This window comes from Papio anubis, chromosome 20 (genome assembly GCF_008728515.1).
Source record: "Papio anubis isolate 15944 chromosome 20, Panubis1.0, whole genome shotgun sequence".
Lineage (NCBI taxonomy): Eukaryota > Metazoa > Chordata > Mammalia > Primates > Cercopithecidae > Papio > Papio anubis.
This window is the reverse complement of record NC_044995.1, coordinates 36179022-36201841: the sequence shown is the minus strand read 5'-3', so window position 1 is coordinate 36201841 and position 22820 is coordinate 36179022. Positions and strand designations below refer to the sequence as shown.

General features: G+C 44.9%; 2 protein-coding genes across 3 annotated transcripts in view; both read right to left on the bottom strand.

Moving 5' to 3' along the window:
• Positions 1–775: 775 nt before the first annotated feature.
• The window catches only part of LOC116271679 (cytochrome P450 4F11-like), a 33098-nt gene continuing 11053 nt past the window's right edge, over positions 776–22820 (bottom strand). Inside the window, exons 9-10 of one of the 2 annotated variants that reach the window (XM_031659796.1) lie at positions 15258–15324; positions 14931–15061 (exon numbers count right to left, since the gene is read on the bottom strand). In XM_031659796.1, the coding sequence (XP_031515656.1) occupies positions 14931–15061; positions 15258–15324 (198 nt within the window). Of the gene's footprint in view, positions 887–14930; positions 15062–15257; positions 15325–22820 lie in introns of those variants that run through there. The other variant, XM_031659797.1, reaches the window with a different exon arrangement.
• LOC101008605 (cytochrome P450 4F12) lies at positions 16356–22006 on the bottom strand. The gene is given in 5 exon segments (XM_031659799.1): positions 16356–16569; positions 16572–16618; positions 17589–17710; positions 19585–19712; positions 19805–22006. Coding segments are annotated over 5 exon segments (567 nt in total). The 5' UTR covers positions 19866–22006; the 3' UTR covers positions 16356–16360.

Here is a 22820-nt window from a genome sequence, read left to right as displayed (position 1 = left end):
CAGTCACACAGCTGATGGATCTGGGCTGTGCACCAGACCACCCACCCAGCCTCACATTGTACCCCCCTCACCACCAGGCTGTGCTCCTTCACGTTTGTAAATGGATGTTTCAGTAGCACCATCCCACAAAGTTGTCATAATAACTAAAACAGACAATGATGCATGCAAAATAACGTTTCGGGATAAAAAGAAGGGAGTGAAGGGGAAGTTCATTTACTAAATATGTGTTAAGTGGCATCACCTCCCCTCGTTCATTGTCACCAATTCTCTCAGTGGAGCAGATATTTTCTGTCCAAACAGCCTGCAATTTTTCCCCTAATAGCCAGACTGGGTATTGAGCCCTGCCTGTCGTCCTCTGCTCCTATTCCCACAAAACAATAGTGACAGAGTAGACAAAAACAACTGTTCCTCCCCTCCCCACCTGGGGAGCAGAGTCATCGACACTGCCAACATGAGTCATGGAGCTCAGGAACAGCCACCAGCACCTGTACTCACCATTCAATCTCTTTAGGCTTACGGTCCTTCACAAACTCTTGCACCTCCTGCCAGCAGTGCTCCTGGTATTCTGGGTGCCTTGCAAGGCTGTACAGGACCCAGGAGAGACCACCCGCCATGATGTCATGGCCTGAGGGGCAACCAGGCAGTCTTGGGTTTCTGGGCTGCTTCAGCATCAGAGGATGGACAGCACCCGTGCATTGAGAGCCTGGGGGAGGATGGGGGAAGGGAAATGGGAAAGGTGAAGCGATCCAGGGTCCACCCACAACATCCCTGGGGTGACAGATCCTGACCCTCACTGTAATCCTACACTGGGACCCTCATCCTCAAACATGAAATTGTCAGCTTCTGCTCTTATGTCCTCATCAGACAACTCCTTCCCATCTTCATCCTGGAGAGAAGGCAAGACACCCTTGAAAATCACACCAGCTCTGAGGACTCCTCAGTCTAACATGAAATAATCCCTGAAGATCCATCCTCCTTCCAGAAAGCCAAGCCCAGCTTGCACTCCTAGATATCTCTTGGTCACTATTTAGGATTGCTTTTTCTAATTCTGTGAAAAATAATGGTATTTCGATAGACATTGCGTGGAATCTGTAGATTGCTTTGGATAGTATGGTCATTTTCACAAATTGATTCTTCCAACTCATGAACATGGCATGTGTTTCCATTTGTTTGTGTCATCTATGATTTCTTACAGCAGTGTTTTGTAGTTCTCCTTGTAGAGATTTTTCACCTCTTTGGTCAGGTATATTTCTAGGCATTTTATTTTTTGCAGCTATTACAAAAGGGATTAAGTTCTTGATATGATTCTCAGCTTGGTCGTTGCTGGTGTATAGCAGCGCTGCTGATTTGTGTACATTGATGTTGTAACCTGAGATTTTACTAAAATCATTTAACAAATCTAGGAGTCTTTTGGTGGAGTCTTTAGGGTTTTCTAGATATATGATCATATCATTAGTAAACAGTGATGCTTTGACCTCCTCTTTTCTAATTTGGATGACTTTTATTTCTTTCTCTTCCCTGATTGCTGTCGTTGGGATTTCCAGCACTACATTGAATGGAAATGGTGAAAGTAGGCATCCTTGTCTTGTTTCAGTTCTCAGGGGGAATGCTTTCCAGGTTTTCCCATTCCGTTTGTTGTTGGCTGTGGTTTTGCCATGTAAGACTTTTATTATGTTAAGGTATATTTATTCTATGCTTGGTTTGTTGAGACTTTCTTTTATCATAAAGGATGCTGGATTTTATAGAATGCTTTTTCTGTATCTATGGAGATGATCATATGATTTTTGCTTTTAATTCTGTTCATGTGATTAATCACAGTTATTGACTTGCATATGTTGAACCATCCCTGCATCCCTGGGATAAACCCCACTTAACAATTGTGTATAATCCTTCTGATGTGCTGTTGGATTTGGTTAGCTAGCATTTTGTTGAGGATCTTTGCATCTATGTTCATCAAGTGTGTTGGTCTGTAGTTTTCGTATGTTGTTATGTCCTTTCCTGGTTTTGTTATCAGAGTGTTACTGAATTCATAAAATGAGTCAGTTAGAGAATAGGCCCTCTTTCTCAATCTTTTGGACTACTTTCAGTAGGATTGGTGCCAATTATTTTTGGAATGTCTGGTAGAATTTGACTGTGAATTGATCTGGCCCTGGACTTTTTGTTGTTGTTGTTGTTGTTGCCAATTTATTTATTACTGATTCAATCTCACTGCTTGTTATTGGTCCTGTTTCAAGCTAGGAGAGTTTATGTTTCCAAGAATATACCCATTTCCTCATTTCCTTAAGACCTTCTATGTGGCCTGGATTGCCAGATTCCCTGGTGGGACTGTATATCCTGGAGGCACTTTATCCCTCTCTCACACTCTGGGGACTTACAGTTGTCCACCTGGCTCATGATGTAGGCTGCAGCCTGATGCTTCTTTCAAAGCGTGATTTCTTTCAGTTTTCCTATGAAGTTCCTGTGTCACTTCTTGGAAAAAGTTTCACAGTGTGAATCTTTACACACGAATTTGTTTTTCCAAGTGGGAGAAGCATGCTAACAATACCTCCAATCCACCATCTCAGGAAAAATAAAATAAATAAACTGTCTTTTCTATAATCCCCATTTCAAGATGAGGTGTTATCTCACTGTGCTTTTAATTTACATTTCCCAGATGGTTAGTAATGTTGAACAACTCTTCATATACCTATTGGTATGTCTTCCTTTGAGGAATGCTATGCAAATCATTTGTCCATTTTTCTTTAAATTATTTATGGGCTTCCTTTGCTATTTAGTTGTTCGAGTTCCCATATGGTCTGACTATTAATCCTCTGTCAGACTGAAAATGTGAAAAGTTTTGTTCTCATTCCATAGGTTGTCTCTTCACTTTGTTGATTGATTTCTTTGCTCTGAAGAAGCTTTTTAGTTTGATTTAACTCCATCCATCTATTTTACCTTTGCTGCTTATGCTGTTGAGTTCTTATCAAAAAACTTATTGCCTGTATCAGTTTCCTCAAGCATTTCCCCAATGTTTTCTTCAAGTAATTCACAGTTTCAGGATTTTGCATTTAAGTCTTTAATCCATTTTGATTTGAGTTTTGAATATGGTAAGAGCTAAGACTCTAGTTTCATTTTCTGCATGTACACATCCAGTTCTCTCACCATCATTTATTGAAGTTGTGCAGATTCAATAAATTTATTGAAGTTGTGCATCATTTATTGAAGTTGTACCAATTCAAGACTTACTGTAAAGTTACAGTAATCAAGATATTGTGGTACTAGTAAAAGAAAAGACAAATACATCAATGGACCAGAATATAAATCCCAGAAAATAGACCCTATAATATAGGCAACTGATCTTTCACAAAAGTACAAAGGAAGTACAATGGCACTAAAGAAGAAAACATAATGTATTTGTAGATAAGAATCAAGGACAAGGCAACTGAGTGTAACAAGGGAGGGATATGAGCTGGAGAGAAGATTTGACAAGTCAGCAGAGTGCAGTGGTGCAGGATTCCTTAGACTATGAACGGAGGTCAATGTTTGTAGCAGGACATCATTTTAAAACATTAACTGAAGCTTCTTTTCTTCTCCTACCACCTTGAACTTTCAGGTGCCCGCAACCAGTCTTGGAAAAAATTGCCTCCTAAGTGCACAGTCCTCTAAAAGGCAAGAGATTATTCAAGGAGCACAGATATCAGAATTTTTGCCTATGAGTTCCAAGACAGTCTTTAAAGTCATGGTAGGAAAAAAAACTATCTTGAAAGGCAACATGCTTTATTAGCCAGACTTTCTCAGAGAGGAGGTAATAATGGCCACATTTATTAAGCATCCAATCTGCACCAGACACAGTTCTGAGTTCCTCAAACTTTGTCCTCAGAACAACCTTGAGGTACGTAGTGTTGCCCGCATTACATGTTTGAGGAAACTGAAGTACATAGAGGGGAATTAACTGGCTCAAGTCACACAGCAAATGTGAGACTTCAGCACCACAGTCTGGCTCCAGATCCCATACCTTTGGGGTGGTGTTTTGTTTCCAATCATCTGACTTTGAATCTCAAGGGTCAAACGGGAAGGTCCTGACCCCAAGATGGGTCAGTGATGGGAATGAAGGAGGAATCTAGAGGTGAAAGGGTGAGGACGTGCCCAACCTCTGACACTTGTGAGAGTGCCTGGCACATAACAGAAGAGAGTAGGGGGAGGATTCAGGTGGTACCTGATTGACGGGCTGCCTGGGCAGAGTCAGACGGCTCAAAAGAGGGGAAAAATGGAGCTGCCTGAAGTTAGGAAAAGGGGATCAGAAAAGTGATCAACTGGAAAGGGGAGACATAGAGTGGGACGTTGGCAAGAAAGGAAACAGAATTCCTGAGAGCCTGCCAGGGTAAAAGCTGCACCCTTCTATCCCTATGTTCTGAACTGGCCAGGGACTTCGGTCTTGGGACATTCCCACACCAGAAGAAAAGCATCTGCCTCTAGGGTTGCTTGTCACTGACCCAGCCTGGGTCTCGCTTCTTAAACCCGTTCTTAATCCTGGTCCTTCTCCTGCTCAAAAACCTCCCATGGCTCCATATTATCCACAGGATAAAGTCCATACTTGGGCTCTGAGAGACCCTGCTATAGGCATGGAGGCCCTATGCTCAGCCAAAGAGGCAGTCAGGTTCCTGGGGTCAGCGACAACACCCCGCCCAACCCACCGAGGTTAGACCTCACCCTGAAGCCTCCCAATCCCCAAAGCCCCCTGCAGGCAGTCAGTGAGGCCCAGGCAGAGGTGACATCACCGTTTTATTCATTAGAATAAAAAAAAAGAGGTGGATGGATAACAGAGTCACTGCAAGCCTGAGTTCAGGGGCTCCACCCGCAGCCAATGCCCGCCCTCGGCGCGCATGGTCAGCTCCGGCTTCCCGCGGCTCAGTGGTCCGCAGGGAACCGAAGCGTAGCAGCAACAGCCAGGACTGTCTTCATCTCCGCCATGGCAAACACCTGCCCGATGCAGTTCCTGCAGGCGGGAGAGTGGACTGTGACTGCACCCAAGACCCGCATTTGGGTCCCATCACTCCAGGAACCTGGTCCCGGGACCCCCAACCACACCCAGCTCAGCCTGAGAGATATAGAGAGGGACTAAGTGTGCCTGGGACCCCCATGTGGGCTTGTGTGTCCCAGAGCCTGGGCCAGACTCCAGCTCCCAGCTCAGACCAGCAGATGGAGAAGGGGATTTTGAGCACTCCGGTGACCCCTCTAGGACCTACTCATCCCCATTCCATGGACATTTTCCCATAAACTGTGAAGGAATGAAGGGAAGATCTGGAACTGGGACCATCTGCAACGTCCTCCTTTTTCGACTCCTGCACCCATCACCCCACCCCTGCCTCAGACACAGGGCGCTCTTACCTGGGCCCTGCGGAGAAGGGAATAAAAGCCAGAGGTGACCTCTTCTTGCTGTTCTCTGGGTCGAAGCGGAAGGGGTCATAGACCTGCTGGTGAGACAAATGTTTGCTGGGTGGGGTGTCCTAGGTCCAGCAGCCTTGGAGAGACAGTCGTGTGTGTGTTGGGGTGATGTTGGATTTTCCTTATCAAAACCCTGCCCCCTCCACTAGGAACATTGGAACCACCAAAAAAAAAAAAAAAAAAAAAGTAGAGGATGGGGGTGGTGGTGGTGAATGAGGAAGGCAGCACCTCAGGATCCGGCCACACGGTTGGGTTGTGATGGACTCCCTATAACATTGGATCAGCCGTGATAATGCCTGTGGAGAGAAGGGGGTAGCCAGACCGAGACCCCTGAAGGGCCTCATCTTCCTAGTACCTGGGAGGCTCCTCTCCCCCGAGACTCGGCACCTTTGGGATGACTCGCCATCTGGGAGAACAGTGTCCTGTGTGCATGCCGGGAGATGAAGGGAGCTGGGGATGTAACCGCAGGCTCCCTCCCCTTCACGACATGGTCAGGAGGCAGCTGGGCCAGGCCGTCCCTAAGGAAACACCCCAGCCCCAATCATTATCAAGGGAGCAAAGACACAACGCTCCAGTTTCTCTATTTGCAAGTGAGACCTTTTCTCCCTATTACGAAAATAAACTCTACGGGGATCAAACATTTGAGAATTTTAAAAAGCGGAAAATAATTAGAGAAGCAGAGGAAATTAAAAGCACCAGAGAAAATTTAGCCAAGTAGCGTACCATGCCTGCCGGGTGCGGGTGGCTCACTCTGTAATCCCAGCACTTTGGGAGGCCAAGATGGGCGGATCACAAGGTCGAGATCGAGACCATCCACGGTGAAACCCCGTCTCTACTAAAAATACAAAAAATTAGCCGAGCGTGGTAGCGGGCGCCTGTAGTCCCAGCCACCTGGGAGACTGAGGCAGGAGAATGGCATAAACCCGGGAGGCGGAGCTTGCAGTGAGCCGAGATCACACCACTGCACTTCAGCCTAGGTTAACTGAGTTTAGACCTGTCCAAAAAAATATATATATATATATATATTTATATATTTATATATATATATATACTCTGAGGAAAACACCTAGAAGCCAGCTAAAAGCTAAACAAATTTGCATAAAAAATAAATATTGTCTATGGCAAAAGCAAACCCAAATGCAAATGAATAACAAACAAACTACCCAGATCCAAAGTTTTGCTCTTATTTAGCATGGTACTAGAGATACAGCAAGTGCAATGAGGCAAGGGAAAAAAAGAGTCATGCCATTTGAAATGTGGGGGTAAATGTATCATTTTGGCAGATAGTGATTTTATACTTAGGAAACACTAGAGGCCCCACTGGAAAACGTTGATAAACATTTAAGATCCAGCAAAGGAGCTGGAATTCTGCTTAATCTTTCTTCTTGCAGTGGCTATTTAAAAATTTTAATACCGGCCTACAATTATCTGTCTTCAGAATTTGAAAACTATAAAACATAATCCACTCCTATGGCCCAGTGCCACTTACTTCTCCCCACACGTTGCCAGGTTGTTATTTTTGTAATGCGTGCTTTCTGGGCTGATTGCTAGCATCTTAAAAAATTGTATAGGAGCACACCATCTGCTGTAGACACTATTATGTATCCTTTTTTTGGGGGCAAGGATGGAGTCACTGTCACCTTAGGCTGAGTGCAGTGGCCACCCCGGCTCACTGCAACCTCCTCCATCTCCCAGGTTCAAGCCGCATTCTCCTGCCTCAGCTCTCTCCAAGTAGCTGGGACTACAGGCATTCACCACCATGGCCAGCTAATTTTGTTTTTTTTATTATTTTTTAGTAGAGACGGGTTTTCCCCATGTTGACAAAGCTGGTCTTGAACTGGATCTCAAGTGATCTCCACACCTTTGGGCCTCACAGCATTGACCATGGCATGAACCACCATGCCTGGTATGTATCTTTCTCATTTAACAGTGTGAGTCACTCTTTTCATAGCCCCTGGGACTTAAGGCCAAAATAAGGTTGGTCCTCACTTGAGCTGAAATAATTTTTCTGCTGGTTCCTTCTAGAGCTTTTAGGACTCTTTTAGAAAAATGATTAATCTTGAACATTATCTTGTCATAAGACATGAGAACCAGTTCAGTTGCTTTTTCCAGAAGGCTTTCCAGTTGTCCCAAGAACTTTTACTTAATTATCTATATTTTTTCTCTTGATACACAACACCATCTTTAGCATTTACTGCGTTCATTACAGAATTTATTTGCATAAATCGTTAGTTTTGCCATGTAGAATTAACCGACAACTGAAAAGATAATAAAAGATGCTAGTCATAATAATATAAAATACCTGGATGAAACTTAAAAAGAAACATGAGGCCAGGCGCGGTGGCTCACGCCTGTAATCCCAGCACTTTGAGAGGCTGAGGCGGGCAGATCAGAAGGTGAGGAGATCGAGACCATCCTGGCTAACATGGTGAAACCCCGTCTCTACTAAAACTACAAAAAAAAAAAAAAATAAGCCAGGCATGGTGGCAGGTGCCTGTAGTCCCAGCTACTGGGGAGGCTGAGGCAGGAGAATGGCGTGAACCCAGGAGGTGGAGCTTGCAGTCAGCAGAGATCATGCCACTGCACTCCAGCCTGGGCAACAGAGCGAGACTCCCTCTCAAAAAAAAAAAAAAAGAAAAGAAAAGAAAAGAAGAAACATGAAATCTGTATTTCATTATAAATTTCCCTCAATCTCAATAAAACATACACTTTACCATACAACAAATGTTTGTAAGGGTTGATTTAACAACAACAAAAAAAACCCCACTCTGCCAGATATTAAAACCTTTTAGAAAGTCATAGTATTGGGAGGCCAAGGTGGGTGAATCACTTGAGGTCAGGAGTTTGAGACCAGCATGACCAACGTGATGAAACGTCATCTCTACCTAAAATACAAGAATTAGGCAGGTGTGGTGGAGGGTGCCTGTAGTCCCAGCTACTCGGGAGGCTGAGGCAGGAGAATGGCTTTAACCCAGGAGGCAGGAGGTTTCAGTAAGCCAAGATTGCACCACTGCACTCCAGCCTGGGCCACAAATCTAGACTCCATCTCAATAAAAGAAAAAAGAAAAAAACAGTCACAGTAATAAAAATAGTCTGGCAATGTCATAAAAACAGATGCATTCAAAAGACTAAAAAGGTCAGAGACGGCCGGGCGCGGTGGCTCAAGCCTGTAATCCCAGCACTTTGGGAGGCCGAGACGGGCGGATCACAAGGTCAGGAGATCGAGACCATCCTGGCTAACACGGTGAAACCCCGTCTCTACTAAAAAAATACAAAAAACTAGCCGGGCGCAGTGGCGGGCGCCTGTAGTCCCAGCTACTCGGGAGGCTGAGGCAGGAGAATGGCGTGAACCCGGGAGGCGGAGCTTGCAGTGAGCTGAGATCCGGCCACTGCACTCCAGCCTGGGCGGCAGAGCGAGACTCCGTCTCAAAAAAAAAAAAGGTCAGAGACAGTCGTGTGAATAAGTGAAAACTTCCCATCTGCTGAAGGAAGCCCCACAAAACTCTGGGAAATAGATCAGTAGTGTGATACAAAAGAAAATATGGACAAATGTAACTTCATAAAAATTAACCAAAAGCACCCCCCAAAAAAGTCAAAAGGCAATCTTTTGCAACAAAAGACAGAAAAAACCTATTAATTGTGATACACATTCTTATAAGTAAATAAGAAAAAAGAACCCAAAGAAAAACAGCAGAAAATATAAGATGACCTCTCCCATAGAAAGAAAATAAGTGGCTTATCAACTTGGGCAAAGGATGTTCTTTCTCACTCTTATTTAAGAAAACGCTGATTAAAAGGTGAAATGTGAAGACTGACAAAAATTTTAAATTTAATAATACAATAATACTTTTGGCAAATTTGTGGGAAAGTTTGTGCCGTCAAACTCAGCTAATACAGAAATGGATTTGCAATCATTATTACAATTGTAGAATGCAAGTGTTCTTTGATTCAGCATTTACCCTTTTGGGAATTTGTCCTGCAGAGATGCTTACAGATATGAGCAATGGTCTCTGTAGACACATGCCAATTGCACAGGTTTAATTTAGCAAAAGCATGAAACAAGCCAAATATACATGGATGGGAAGATGTTTAGATAAACATACACAAGATGGAATACTATACAGCTACACAAAAGGAGAAAATAAGGATCACTAGTCCTGTCACACAATGCAGGCCGGAAGGTAAATCAGTATAGAGACTCTGGAAGGCAAATTGACCATATCTACAATGATTGGAAATGTTTACACAAGTGTCTTCAAGAAAGGGATGGGACAAATAAAACATGGAATGCTATTCAGCACTCAGAAAAAATAGCTATCAGACACACTATTGAGTGGAAAAAAAGCATGTTCACAAATGTCCATATATGTAAATACCATAGGACAAAAAATATATGGAATATAAAAGGAGATATATAATGGAAAGATATGTAGATAGATGGATAAACAAACAGGCAGATAGATGACAGATCAGTATCTCTGCAGGCACCCTTGGAGAAAGGGAGATTAGGTGGGGTAGCAGGAATGTCAAGGATAACCCTTGTCTTATCTGTAATGTCTCATTGAGTGCAAGAAGAACCTGTTCTCATCATTGCTTTTATTATTCAAAACTCATTTTCCATGTGATATATATACAAAATGGAGTGCTATTCAGCCTTAAAAACAGAAGAAAATTCTTTCATTTGTGACAACATGAAAGAACCTGGAGGACATTACGCTAAGTGAAGTAAGCCAGGCACAAGAAGAAAAATAACACGCGACCTTAATTACCTGTGAGATCTAAAATAGTTAACATAGAAATCATAGAAACCGAGAAGAGAATGGTGGTCACCAGAGAAGAGAGGAAGAAAGAACGGAAAGACTTTGGTCAAAGGGTACAAGTTTCCATTAGACAGGAAGAATACGTTTGAGGTCTATTACATGCATGATGACTACAGTTAATAATAATATATATCTCAAAATTGCTAAGAGAACAAATTTCAAATGTTCTCACCACAAAAATGATGAGTATATGAGATGATGGGAATGTTTATTAAATTGGTTTAGTCATTACGCATTGTATACATATAACATCACATTGCACCCCATAAATATATATAATTAAAATTTGTCAATTAAAAATAACAAATTTTCCGAAACTCATATTTTGAGAAAGAGAAAACAAAAGCTCCCAAAGATATATTTTAATGTGCAGATCTGTGTCTACTTTATTTCTTTTTATTTCAATAGCATTTGGGGTACAAGTGCTTTGGTTACATGGATGATTTCTATAGTGGTGAATTCTGAGGTTTTAGTGCACCCATCACCCATGCAGTGTGTACTGTCCCCAATATGTAGTCTTTTCTCCCTTACCCACCTCCCAACCTTCTCCTCTGAGTCTCCATAGCTCATTATATCACTCTCCATGTATTTATGTCCTCATGGCTTAGCTTCCACTTACAGGTGAAAACATATGGTATTTGGTCTTCTATTTTTGAGTTACTTCACCTAGAATAATGGCGTCCAGTTCCATCCAAGTTGCAGCAAAAGACATTACTTCATTCCTTTTTGTGGACAAGTAGTATTCCATGGTATATATATGCCACATTGCCCACTCGTTGGATGATGGGCACTTAGGTTGGTTCCATATCTTTACAATTGTGAATTGTACTACTATAAGCATGCATGTGCCTGTATCTTTTTCATATAATGACCTATTTTCTTTTGGGTGAATAGTAGTCGGATTGCTGGATGGATTTTGTGCAGAAGCGTTTTCATTTAATTAAGTTCCACTGATTTATTTTTGGTTTTGTTGCATTTGCTTTTGTGGTCTTGGCCATGAATTCTTTGCCTAGGCCAATGTCCAGAAGAGTTTTTCCAAGGTTATCTTATAGAATTATTATGCTTTTAGGTCTTAGATTTAAGCCTTTGATTTTTGTACAAGGTGAGAGATGAGAATCCAGTTTCATTTTTCTACATATTGCTATCCAGTTCTCCCAGCACCATTTATTGAATAGGGGGTCCTTTCCCCTATTTATGTTTTTGTATGCTTTGTCAAAGATCAGTTGGCTGTAAGTATTTGGCTTTATTTCTGGGTCCTCCTTTCTGTTCCATCAGTCTAAATGCCTACTTTTATACCAGTACCATGCTGTTTTGGTAACTGTAGCCTTGTAATGTAATTTGAAGTCTGGTAATGTGATGCCTCCAAATTTTTTCCTTTTGCCTGGTATTGCTTTGACTACACAGGCTCTTTTTTGGTTCCATATGAATTTTAGAATTGCTTTTCCCAGTTGTGTGAAAAATGATGAAGGTATTTTAATAGGCAGTTCATTAAATCTGTAGATTGCTTTGCAGTATGATCAATTTCACAATATTGATTCTTCCAGTCCATGAACGTGGGATATGTTTTCATTGGTTTGTGTCATCTCTGGTTTTGTCTAGCACTGCTTTGTAGTTCTCCTTGTAGACAGCTTTAACCTCCTTGGTTAAGTATATTCCTAGGTTTTGTTTTTTTGTTTTTTGTTTTTTTTTGTAACTTTTTTTTGTTTGTTTGTTTTGCCCTGTGAAAGTCAGAGGGCAGTTCTCAGATCACTGAGGTAATGTTCCGGAGGTGAGTATACCTGCCTGTGCCGCACAGAAGAGTTTGCCAAGGGAGTGGAGAGTAGCATGTGGCAGTAAGCCTCATCCAGCTCCCATGCAGTTGGCACAAGGTGGGTGTCACACCTGCAGTGTTCCACTCATAGCACTGGATTTAGATCCAGGCAGTCTGCACAGAACTCAGACCTGCCTCAGGCAATAAACTTTTCCCACAGAAATAGCAATACTTTCAGGGCACGCCCTTTTTTGTCCCTGTCCAAGGCCAGGCACCCAGCTCCTGAACTCCTGTCTGCAGCACACTTCCTGCTTGTCTGCCAGGTTCTGGTCAAGGGCGTTCATCCCCACTCGAGGTTATATCAAGAAATTCAGTTGGGCATTTCAACCTGTGACCTCGCCTGAGCTAGTTCTATGACTTCCCCAAGGCCCCCTGTGAGATACAATAAGGAATGGCTTCCCTCAGTCCATGCTGGAGATTGGGAATGCCTGTAAGGCACTTCCTGCTGCTACTTCTACTTTTATATTTCTCACCACTCCTTAAATGAGTTCAAGCCCTGGGTAGAGTTAAGGCCTTCCCCTGTGGTCTGGATTTTCAGATTCCCCAGTGAAGATGTGCATCTTGGAGGCGGTCTCTCCCCTTCTCACAGTCTGGGGATTTACAGTTTTTGACCTGTCTCACAGAGTAGGCTGCAGCCTGCAGCTTCTGTTGAAGGGTCGTGGATTCTTTTGGTTTTCCTGTTAAGTTCCCATGTTGTTTCTTGGGAAAAGAAAGTTCACAGTGTGAATCTCTACACATTATTCTGTCCTTCCACATGGGAGAGCACACTGACATTGCCTCCAATCCACTGTCTTGGGAAAAAGTACTGTGTCTTTTTTATACACTCTTATTTGTATAGAAGAAGTCTGTGTTCATATAAAGTGGGCATCAGGATAGCCATTTTCTGGAGGGACACACACAAAACCATTCATGGTAGAAACCACTACAGTGAGACTTAAGAAAGAAGCTCATTTTTATGAATGTTTTGGACACTTTTTGTTTACAAAGTGCACAAAGTTACTTGATATTTTGATTTTTAAAAGCATAAAAATATGTTGCCACCTTTTAGGACTGCTGTGCTGAGCAAAGGCTTGGATGGGAGGACACTGCCTCCAAAACACCTGTCCAGTCCCTTGCCTCCTCTCCATCCCCAGCCCCTGGCCTGGCTCAGGTTCCAGAATATCTTCACTGGGACTTCATTCTACAGCTTGTTCTCTCTCCACAGCTGCCCTGAAAAGATCTTTCTGGTGCCCAGATCTGACCCAACCCTCCCCTGCTCAACCACTTGTTATGGCTCCCCATTGCCTTTGGGTTAAAATGGAAGCCATTACCACTTTCCCATGCCTTCCACAGCCGGACTCTGCCTTCACCGCCTTGTTTATTATCTCATCATAACTCAATTCCTTCCTCTCTCATTCTCTCTCTGTCTCCCTCTTTTTTCCCTCCTCTATTGCTCTGCCAGCAAGCATCTATCTTGCTCTCCCTCACTTTCCCTCCGTCTTACTTCTTTCTCCCTGTATAACCATCTCCTTCCCCCGATGCATAAACCACTCCTTCTCTCTTTCCCTCTTCTCCCCCTCTGCCCCCCAACCCCCGCTGTCTGCATCTTTGCCCAGGCTGTCTTTCTGACCTAGGGCACTACACTCTTCAAACATCTACTGATCATCATTCAGGTTTTCAGTTGAGGCACTTTATTATTTTGTTTTTTTACTTTTTTAGTGATGGGTTCTTTACAGATTTAGATGGATTTTTTTACAGATTTACATATTGTCCAGGTTCATTTTAAACCTGACCTCAAGTGATCCTCCCACTTCAGCCTCCTTAGTATTTGGTATCACGGGCGCCAGCCACCACATTTAGCTTGAAACACTTTCTACACTCCCAGCCATGCTTCTCTTGCTCTCAACTCCATTCTTGCCCATGTGGACTGGGAATGCCTTGCACTGGGACTGTTCCCGCTAGGCTGGGAGTACCTGGAAAACACATCCATTGGCAGCGTTCTTTCCAGGTCTCCAGAGCACAGAAAGGTGCTGGGAACAGAACTCATTGGAAAGGCATGTGGAAGAGTTTGCTGAATGAAGACTGAATGGATGAATGATGCAGGTGTTCTAGACAAGAGATATATGACTTTTACCCCCAGGTCTCTCTTACAACTCCCTGGACTGAACTGGAGGGTAGGAATTAGGGAACAGAAGAGCAAACATTCAAGAAGTAAAGATGTTTGAAAAAAATGATAATTCAGAGAAAACAAGAAAGGAGTGAAGGAAAAATTCATTCACTGAATATGTCTAGGTGTCATCATCTGCCTTCACGTATTGTCACTAGTTCTCTCAGCAGGCTAAGACTCTCTGTCCCAAAAGCCTGGAAACTTTCCCCTGCTAGCCAGGCTGGATACCAAGTTCTGCCTCTGAGCTCTGCTCCTAGTACTACTAAGCAATAATGGAAGAATTGACAAAAACAACTTCCCCCTCGCCACCTGAGCAAACATTCAAGAAGTGAGGATGTTCAAAAAAAAATATATATATATATATATACATACACACACACACACACACACACACACACACACACACACACACACACACATATATATATATATTTCCAGGAGAAAAGAAAGAGAGTGGAGGGGAAGTTCACTTGCTGAATATGTGCAATGTGGCATAATCTGTCCTCACATACTGTCACTAATTTTTTCAGCAGCCCGGGTCTTTCAATCCTAAAGGCCGGTCACCTTTACCCTGACAGCCAGGCTGAGTATCAAGCCCCACCTGTGGTGCTCTGCATTTATACCCACTAAGCAATAGTGGCAGAATCAACAAAACAGCTCCTCTTCCCCTCACCACCTGGGGATCAAAGAAATGACAGGTTTAGGAACAGTCCACAAGAACCTGCACTCACTATTCAATCTCTTTAGGTTCGCGATCCTTCAGAAGCTCTTTCACCTCCTGTCGGCAGCGCTCCTGGTATTCTGGGTGCCTCGCGAGGTTGTACAGGACCCAGGAGAGACCGCTGGCCGTAGTGTCATGGCCTGAGGAACAGCCAGGCATGGTTGGGTCTCCAGGCTGCTTCAACACCACCAGGTGGGCAGTGCCCATATATTGAGGCTCTCAGGAGGATGGAGGAAGGGGGACGATGGGCAGAATGAAGTGATTCAGTGTCCACCCACCAGGTTCCTGAGTTGAAGAACCCCTATTCCCACTGTAGTCCCACACTGGGACCCTCACCTGCAAACATGAAGGTGTCAGCCTCTGCTCTTACATCCTCATCTGACAATGCCTTCCCATCTTCATCCTGAAGAGAAAGTAAAACACACACACACACACACACACACACACACACACATTATACTATCTCTGAGACTCCCAAGTCTAACCTGAGACAATGTCTGAAGATCCATCTTCTTCCAGAAACTCAAACCCACTCTGCCCTTCTAGATCTTTCTTGGTCACCATCACTTGTCTCTTACCCATGGGCTTCCCCCAGCTCTCTTGCCTCCTCTTTGGTCCCTGGTGGGAGGAATCAATGGCTCTGGAATATTTTCATATTTCTGCATCATGCAGACTTTCAGAGAAAAAGATACGGGCAACCTGGGTTACAGGATATTTGAGTGGCAATCTGCCTTGGAAGTTAGAAATTATGTATTGCTCCAAAAATATTTGCTCACATTCTAGAGCGGTAAACTGAAGAGAATCTTATCTGTCCAGATATTTGGGTTATAAACTATAGAAATTGCCATCTCACTGGAGAGGAGTAGTTTATACCCCAGAACACAGTGTTCTCTCTCTGTCTCTCTCTCTCTCTCTCTCTCTAACTTTCACCCTGTAAGAAAGAATAAGCATATGAGCTAGCTGTCCTATATAAGATATAAGACTCATCATGTGGGGGCCCCTCTCCTATGGTGCAAATTTTACAGGTAAAAACATTGTGATGCTCTAGGAGTGAGGAGCCAGCACTACAATCCTACTCTGCCTGCTGTTATTGCTGTAAATAGCTAATGGGCTGCTGTGATCCAGGGGTTTAGTGCATCTTTTATCATAGATTTAGACAAGGACATAGACATATAGATATACATAAAAATGTGAAAGACTAACAAACTGACTTGTAAGTTGAGTAAAATCTCAGGCTCTTCACAGTTTCAAAATTAGCAGTGCCCTGATGGCTGCATTCAGCAGAGTCATCTCTAAAACCTACCTGTGATCTTCCCTTTCTCAAGCATCTTCCATGGTTTCCAGGGCTCTTTAGATCAAGTCCAACTTACTTCACCTGATATTTGACATCAAGCTCTATTCTCTCACTTAAATTCAGATCGTAGAGAAACCCACCTTGCTCAGCAGAAGCACATCAATGAAATCCAGAGTCTTGGACTTGGCTTTGTCCTTGAGGAAATCATCAATACCCTGAGTGGGAGGGCAAGGGCGCCCCTTGATGATGGCTCAGAAGCCAGCACCAGCGGCAGGTTCCTGCGGAAGCGCCGCCCGTCTTGGGTGAGGTAATACACAAAGTCCGTGTGCTGGAGGATATCCAGGCTTCTTTTTCTATAAGGGCACTGAGCTCCAAGATGGTGGCAATATATTCACTGGGCTTCCTGCAGGCGGAGGGCAGAAAGGGAGGCAACAATGTAACATATGCAAAGCCCTAGGAACACCTCCCACCAGCAGCCAGGAGCTACCTCCCATCAGGAAACTGGGTATCTAGAAACAGATGATCCTAGAGATGCATGGTGGGTATCAGTCATGAGATTGACTCTCCAGACTGTCTTCTCTCCCTGCTTCCTATCTCTGAGAGAGCAGTCTCCATGCACCAAGGCACTTAGAGTATAGGTTGGACACCATGTTTCTCTCCTCTGTCCCCCACCCAGTATCCAGTACTGATCATTTTCCTTACCAAAAATGTGCACACAACTCAGACTTCATCCTCTTCCAGTTGATCCCTACTCCAACCCCCACCATAACCAACTCTATTTCTCTTTCTCTCTCTCTTTCTCTCTCTCTCTCTGTTTCAACTTTCACACTGTAAGACAGAAGGAGCAGCCAGGCACAGTGACTTACGCCTGTAATCCCAGCACTTTGGGAGGCCAAAGCGGGCGGATCAACTGAGGTCAGGAGTTCAAGACCAGCCTGGCCGTGATGGCGAACCCCCGCTCTACCAAAAATACAGAAATTAGCTGGGTGTGGTGGCGAGCCGTCAGTTTCCCACACAGCTCAGCTCTTACCACATCCATCATCAGCTGAAACTATAAAAGCTCTCTGAAAATCTCTTGATAAACTTCATACCACTTTTCCTAATTTTCAGTGTCCTTAATATCTAGCCCCTACTTCCACAACCTCATTTCTACTGTCTCTTGCACATGCTTGGCTCATCCTAACCTTGCTTTTACCCAGATATTTCTACCTACCTGGAAAGACAGCCCTTTCTCCTCTTCCTCGACCTTCAAAGCCCAACTATGATACAAATCCTCCTGGAAGGTACTTCGGGTTACTTTGCTCATTCCTCCCTCCCCAACTTACTCCCTTTGGTCCGTGGATTCACATCCCAGGCCCTGGGAAGGAACTCACTCCTGACAGTGGCTGTCAAAGCTGAAGATGCATCTCTGCAGACTGTCCAAGGTCATCAGGCTGATGTGCTCAAACACGTCCAGACGACTGCTGCCCTCTGAGGCCAGGTGCTGCCACTTGTCCTGGCCAGAGAAGTGAAGAGAGCTAGAGCTGGGCCCTGCCTCCTTTGTGCCCCTCCCCAGCCCCAAGTATCAGGAGGGACTCCCCCTCAATCAGCCCCCTGGTCCTCTGCCCCAGGAACCAATTGCCAGCGAGAACCAGACTTGGATGGAAGCAGAAGGTGTTAGTATTAGGAGATGAAGACCCATGGCTTGGAGCCAAGAGACCGGCATTCAAGTCTCAGCTCTGTCTCCTGTGCTCTGTGTGCCCTTGGTACAACCTATTGCCCTCCTCTAGGTCCCACCTGTCAAATATTCAATAATGGTCAAGTTGATCTGCTTTGGGGACAGATAAACCAGGATACAATCTCTGTTCCACCACTCCTAGCTCACTTACTAACTGGTTGAACTGTGTTCAGCTCCCTAATCTCTCTGGCCCTCAGTTCATCATCTGCAATAGGTCAAAAATAACCACAACCTCACAGGGTTATTAAATTAAACAACATATATCCTGGCATTGGGACATGACATTTTCTCAGGCATATGGTGAGTGACCAGTAAGTGTTCACTTTATTCATCTGCATTATAATAAGTTCATTTCAAAAATATCCCTGTGTTGGAAGAGGCACTTCTTCATCAGCCCTGAGCATCCTTGCTGGGTATGCCACCAATGCAAGACTGTGATGTTCTTACCTGAGCCATATCTCAGAGTTGTGTTTGCAGACAACAACCTGGAGAGATAAGGCAATGACTCCCCCTGGACCACTATCAGGCTTGTAATCGCCACTATTAAAGCAGATTCCCTAAGCCTAATGCCCATTGTCTGTCATGCAATGTATTGCATGAGCAAGCTAATATAGAGGCCCACCAGTGTCATCCCCATGGAATATAGGCTGGCTCAGAAAAAGGATACAAACCAACAAGAAGTACACGTTGCTTATTGTGCCATGAGTAATCAACTACCCTTTGTCTCTGACCCAGGAGTCTCGTGTCTTGTGTTAGAATCCATCAAACAGTAACAAGCTAACTTACCAGCTTGTATATTTTAAAAAAAAATCCTAGACACTTCACGAAATCCTGACCCCCAATTCTTCACTTCTCACTGTATTCACACCCTTTGTACAGTAATTTTTCAGCAACTCCCATTAAGAGATGCATTCCATTTTACACCCCTTTGAGTCTGTACTGGACTTTTGACTTTCTTTGGCCAATACAATGTGGTGAAATGATGATGTAATAACTCTGATAGACCCAAACCTGGCTGAACTTTGAAGCATTGCAGAGACAATGTCCAGAAGCATTGCAGCTTCTCTGCCATGTGAACAACAAGATGCCTTCTGGAGGCAGAGAATCACATGGGGGAAAGTCCAGGTGTCACAGCTGAGGCCATCCCAGATCAGCCTGAAACCAGTGAAGCCCCAAACATGTGAATGAACTGAGCCAGGATCAGCAAAGCTCCTACCTGATCCCCAGCTGCTCATGTGCCAAGAGTGATTCCTTCCACATCCAGAAGAGCCAGCCAACTGTCTCACAGACTTGTTAGCAATCATAAACCCTTATTGCTCTAAGCCAATGAGTTTTGAAGTGGTTTGTAATCAGCAATGACTATTATGCAATCTTCATCTTTGCTCTCTTGAGTTTACAGGGTTTCTGCGAGAAAAACAGGAACTGACACCTTCTGAGAACCTACTGTGTGCCAAGCAAATGACTTCATTCGATCGTCTTGCCACCTTTTAATTAGGGATTATTATCCCCGTTTTAAAGATGCAGGAACCAAGTCTCAGACAGGAAGAACAATGGCTCAGTGCCGCCCAGCAGAGCCAAAATCCCAGACCAGATCTGTCCCTGGTCCCTCCACCCGAAGACTCCAGCTGGGAACCAGAGTTCAAGGGACTCACGAGCATGATGTTCACACTTTCGTTGAAGATCTTTATATAGGGCTTCAGGATGTTGAAATGGAAGGCAGGCGTCAGCATCCGACGGTGGCGGCTCCACTTGTCACCATTACTCAGAATTATCCCTTCTCCTAGTAAGGCAACCAAGGGCAGTGGGCAAGAGCAGAATCATCCCCACCCCCCACAAAGTTATCCCCAACCCCTTTCGCCTACAGGTACTCACCCAGCCAGGGCTTCAGGAACCTGGTGAAGAGGTCATCCTTGGGTGCAGTGGCAGCTGGCATGAATGACGACCATCAGGGGCCATGCAGAGGGCAAGAGAGGAACTTCAGGTGTAGAGGGAGGCTCCCTACCAAGAATTTCCCCACTCCATGCTCAGAAGAGCAGGCAGGAGGCCAAGGGCAAAGGAAGAATGGAGGATACAGGAAGAAGGACCAGACCAGGCTGCAACAGCACAGTAGAGCAATGACACAACCTAATGGGGCACAGCACACCCCACAACACCTTGACATGGCTCCTACATGACCCAGCATGTTCTGCAACACCCAAGCATAGCTCCACACTCTACAAAATACCTTTAAAGAGGCCTAGGGCACCCCGTCTGCCCCAGCACTCTTTATCATCTCCTGACATGGACCTGGGACTTGGGACCTGTCCCCAACATATGTTAACATGCCTTGGCATAGCCACAACACACATGAGGAGCCCTAAATGACACATCGTCTGACATGGACCTGAGATAGTCAGACATGACCTCTGTGTACCCCAAAGACAGGCCCCAGATAGGATTTAAATATGAGTTCTTAAATGTCTTGGACATGTCACAGGTGTAACCAAGACTCTTCTTCAAGTATGATTCCAATGGATTCTGAAACTTGGCTCAGGAACACTAAAATAATAACTCTGACAGTTCTCAAAGGGACCCTGGGTCCCAGATCTTGGACAAGCTACAAACATTGCCAAGAGATGACAAGGAGGAGAAAAGACAATTTCAAATTATATGTCAGAGAAGAACCAGAAAGTCTGGCATATGCCCCAAGTGTCCTTGGCCACAGCTGAGCCACACACATGATGACTTCTCCATATGATCCCAGGAAAACAATACCAGATGTAATGAGGTGTCATATAGAAATCATAGAATATTTATGGGGCCCCTGGGGGAAAGGTGAGCTTTCTGACAAAAACTGAGCTTCTGGGACCCATGGTTGACACCGTAAGGAAAAGACTGCCTTAAAAGAAAAAGTGATGCAGAGAATGGTGAACTTAAGAAAAGGAGACAGATTCCTGATGATGTTCATTGACACCTGGATCCCGCCATGCTTGAAGACCACCCTCCCTGGACTTTACACTCTTTTGATTCTCTTTATTTGCTAAGAGCACACAACGTTGAGTTTCCAGCACTCACAACTGAAAGAGACCTCAGCAACCAGAGAGAGCTGGTGACCTGCACGGAGTCACGAAGCATTTTGGGGTCAGAGCCATAGTTTCTGTGGGATGCTGCCCCTTCCCTTGCTCAGCCTGGTCTGTCCAAGGATGAGAAGGGCAGAGAGCAGGGAAGATCAAGCAGCTGGTGTGGGATCTCCTATTGGAGAATCCTGAAGCCTGCAGGAGGAAGGCAGTGATCGCAGGGTAGATGAGTGACAGGATGAGGTAGAAGGAACTGACCCATCATAGATGGAGGTCACATGAATAGCAGCCCAGATTCTCCACCAACCACAAGTCCTCCTACCACTCTGGGCTGAGGGATGGACAAGGCTGACGCCGGGACTGGCTGGGCCCACAAATACAAATGATCCCCACTGCATCATCCTGCCACACACTTTAAAAAAATCCTACTCATTGGTCCAGACTCAGCTCCAACAACTCTTCCTCCAGGAAGCCTTTCAGCCTGCCCCAGCAGACACCCAGTTCTCCTCTAGGTTGTCACAACCATCTCTCTCTTGCCCATTCCTGACCCCATGAAGCTGGAAATATCTCTGTCCAGACCCTTCTCCTCAAGCATGGGGGTTCCTTCAAGAAAGGGCCCTGAATTGAGACGTCTTGGGGCCCCAGTGGTGTCCAGAACACCAAAGCAGGAAGCAGATGGCAATGGAGGGAGAAGACATTGAGATGGAAGTCTCAGTGAGGGGCATGAATACTCAAGGAGGGGCCTGGGTACTGCAGGGACCACGTAGAGGCTTGGCCTGGCACCCACCACCACAAGCTCTGCATGGGTACCTGAGGCATTGGTGATAGACCGAATGGTGTCAGGGTGGCATAAAACGATGAAGGGGATGATGGGACCCATCCATATCATAAACCCCTGGGAATAGGTGGCCGATATCTGGGTCAAGTTCTTCAAGCCCTCCTCTGTAGGAGTGATCTGAAAGCAAGTCAGGGGGCCGTCAACTCCTGTGATGGTTAATTCTAGGTGTCCACTTGACTGGGCTAAGGGATGCCCAGATAGCCAGTCAAAGATTATTGCTGTGTGTGTCTGTGAGGGTGTTTGAGAAGAGATTAGCATTTGAAGGTAAGCAGGATGGAAATAGTAGGTGCAGAGGAATGAGTGAGTGAGGAGAAGAATGAGTGAGTGAGGAGAGGAATGAGTGAGTGAGGAGAGGAGTCAGTGAGGAGAGGAATGAGTGAGTGAGCAGAGGAATGAGTGAGTGGGCAGAGGAATGAGTGAGTGAGGAGAGGAATGAGTGAGTGAGGAGAGGAACGAGTGAGTGGGTAGATGAATGAGTGAGTGAGGAGAGGAATGAGTGAGTGAGGAGAGGAACGAGTGAGTGGGTAGATGAAAGTGAGTGAGGAGAGGAATGAGTGTGTGGGTAGAGGAATGAGTGAGTGAGCAGAGGAATGAGTGAGTGAGGAGAGGAATGAGTGAGTGAGTGAGGAGAGGAATGACTGAGGAAAGAAATGAGTGAGTGCGTGTTGAAATGAGTGAATGAGGAGAGGAATGAGTGAGTGGGTAGATGAACGAGTGAGTGAGGAGAGGAATGAGTGAGCGAGGAGAGGAATGAGTGAGCGAGGAGAGGAATGAGTGAGTGAGGAGAGGAATGAGTGAGTGGGTAGAGGAATGAGCGAGTGAGGAGAGGAATGAGTGAGTGGGTAGAGGAATGAGTGAGTGGGTAGGGGAATGAGTGGGTAGAGGAATGAGTGAGTGAGGAGAAGAATGAGTGAGTGAGGAGAGGAATGAGTGAGTGAGGAAAAGAGTCAGTGAGGAGAGGAATGAGTGAGTGAGGAAAAGAGTCAGTGAGGAG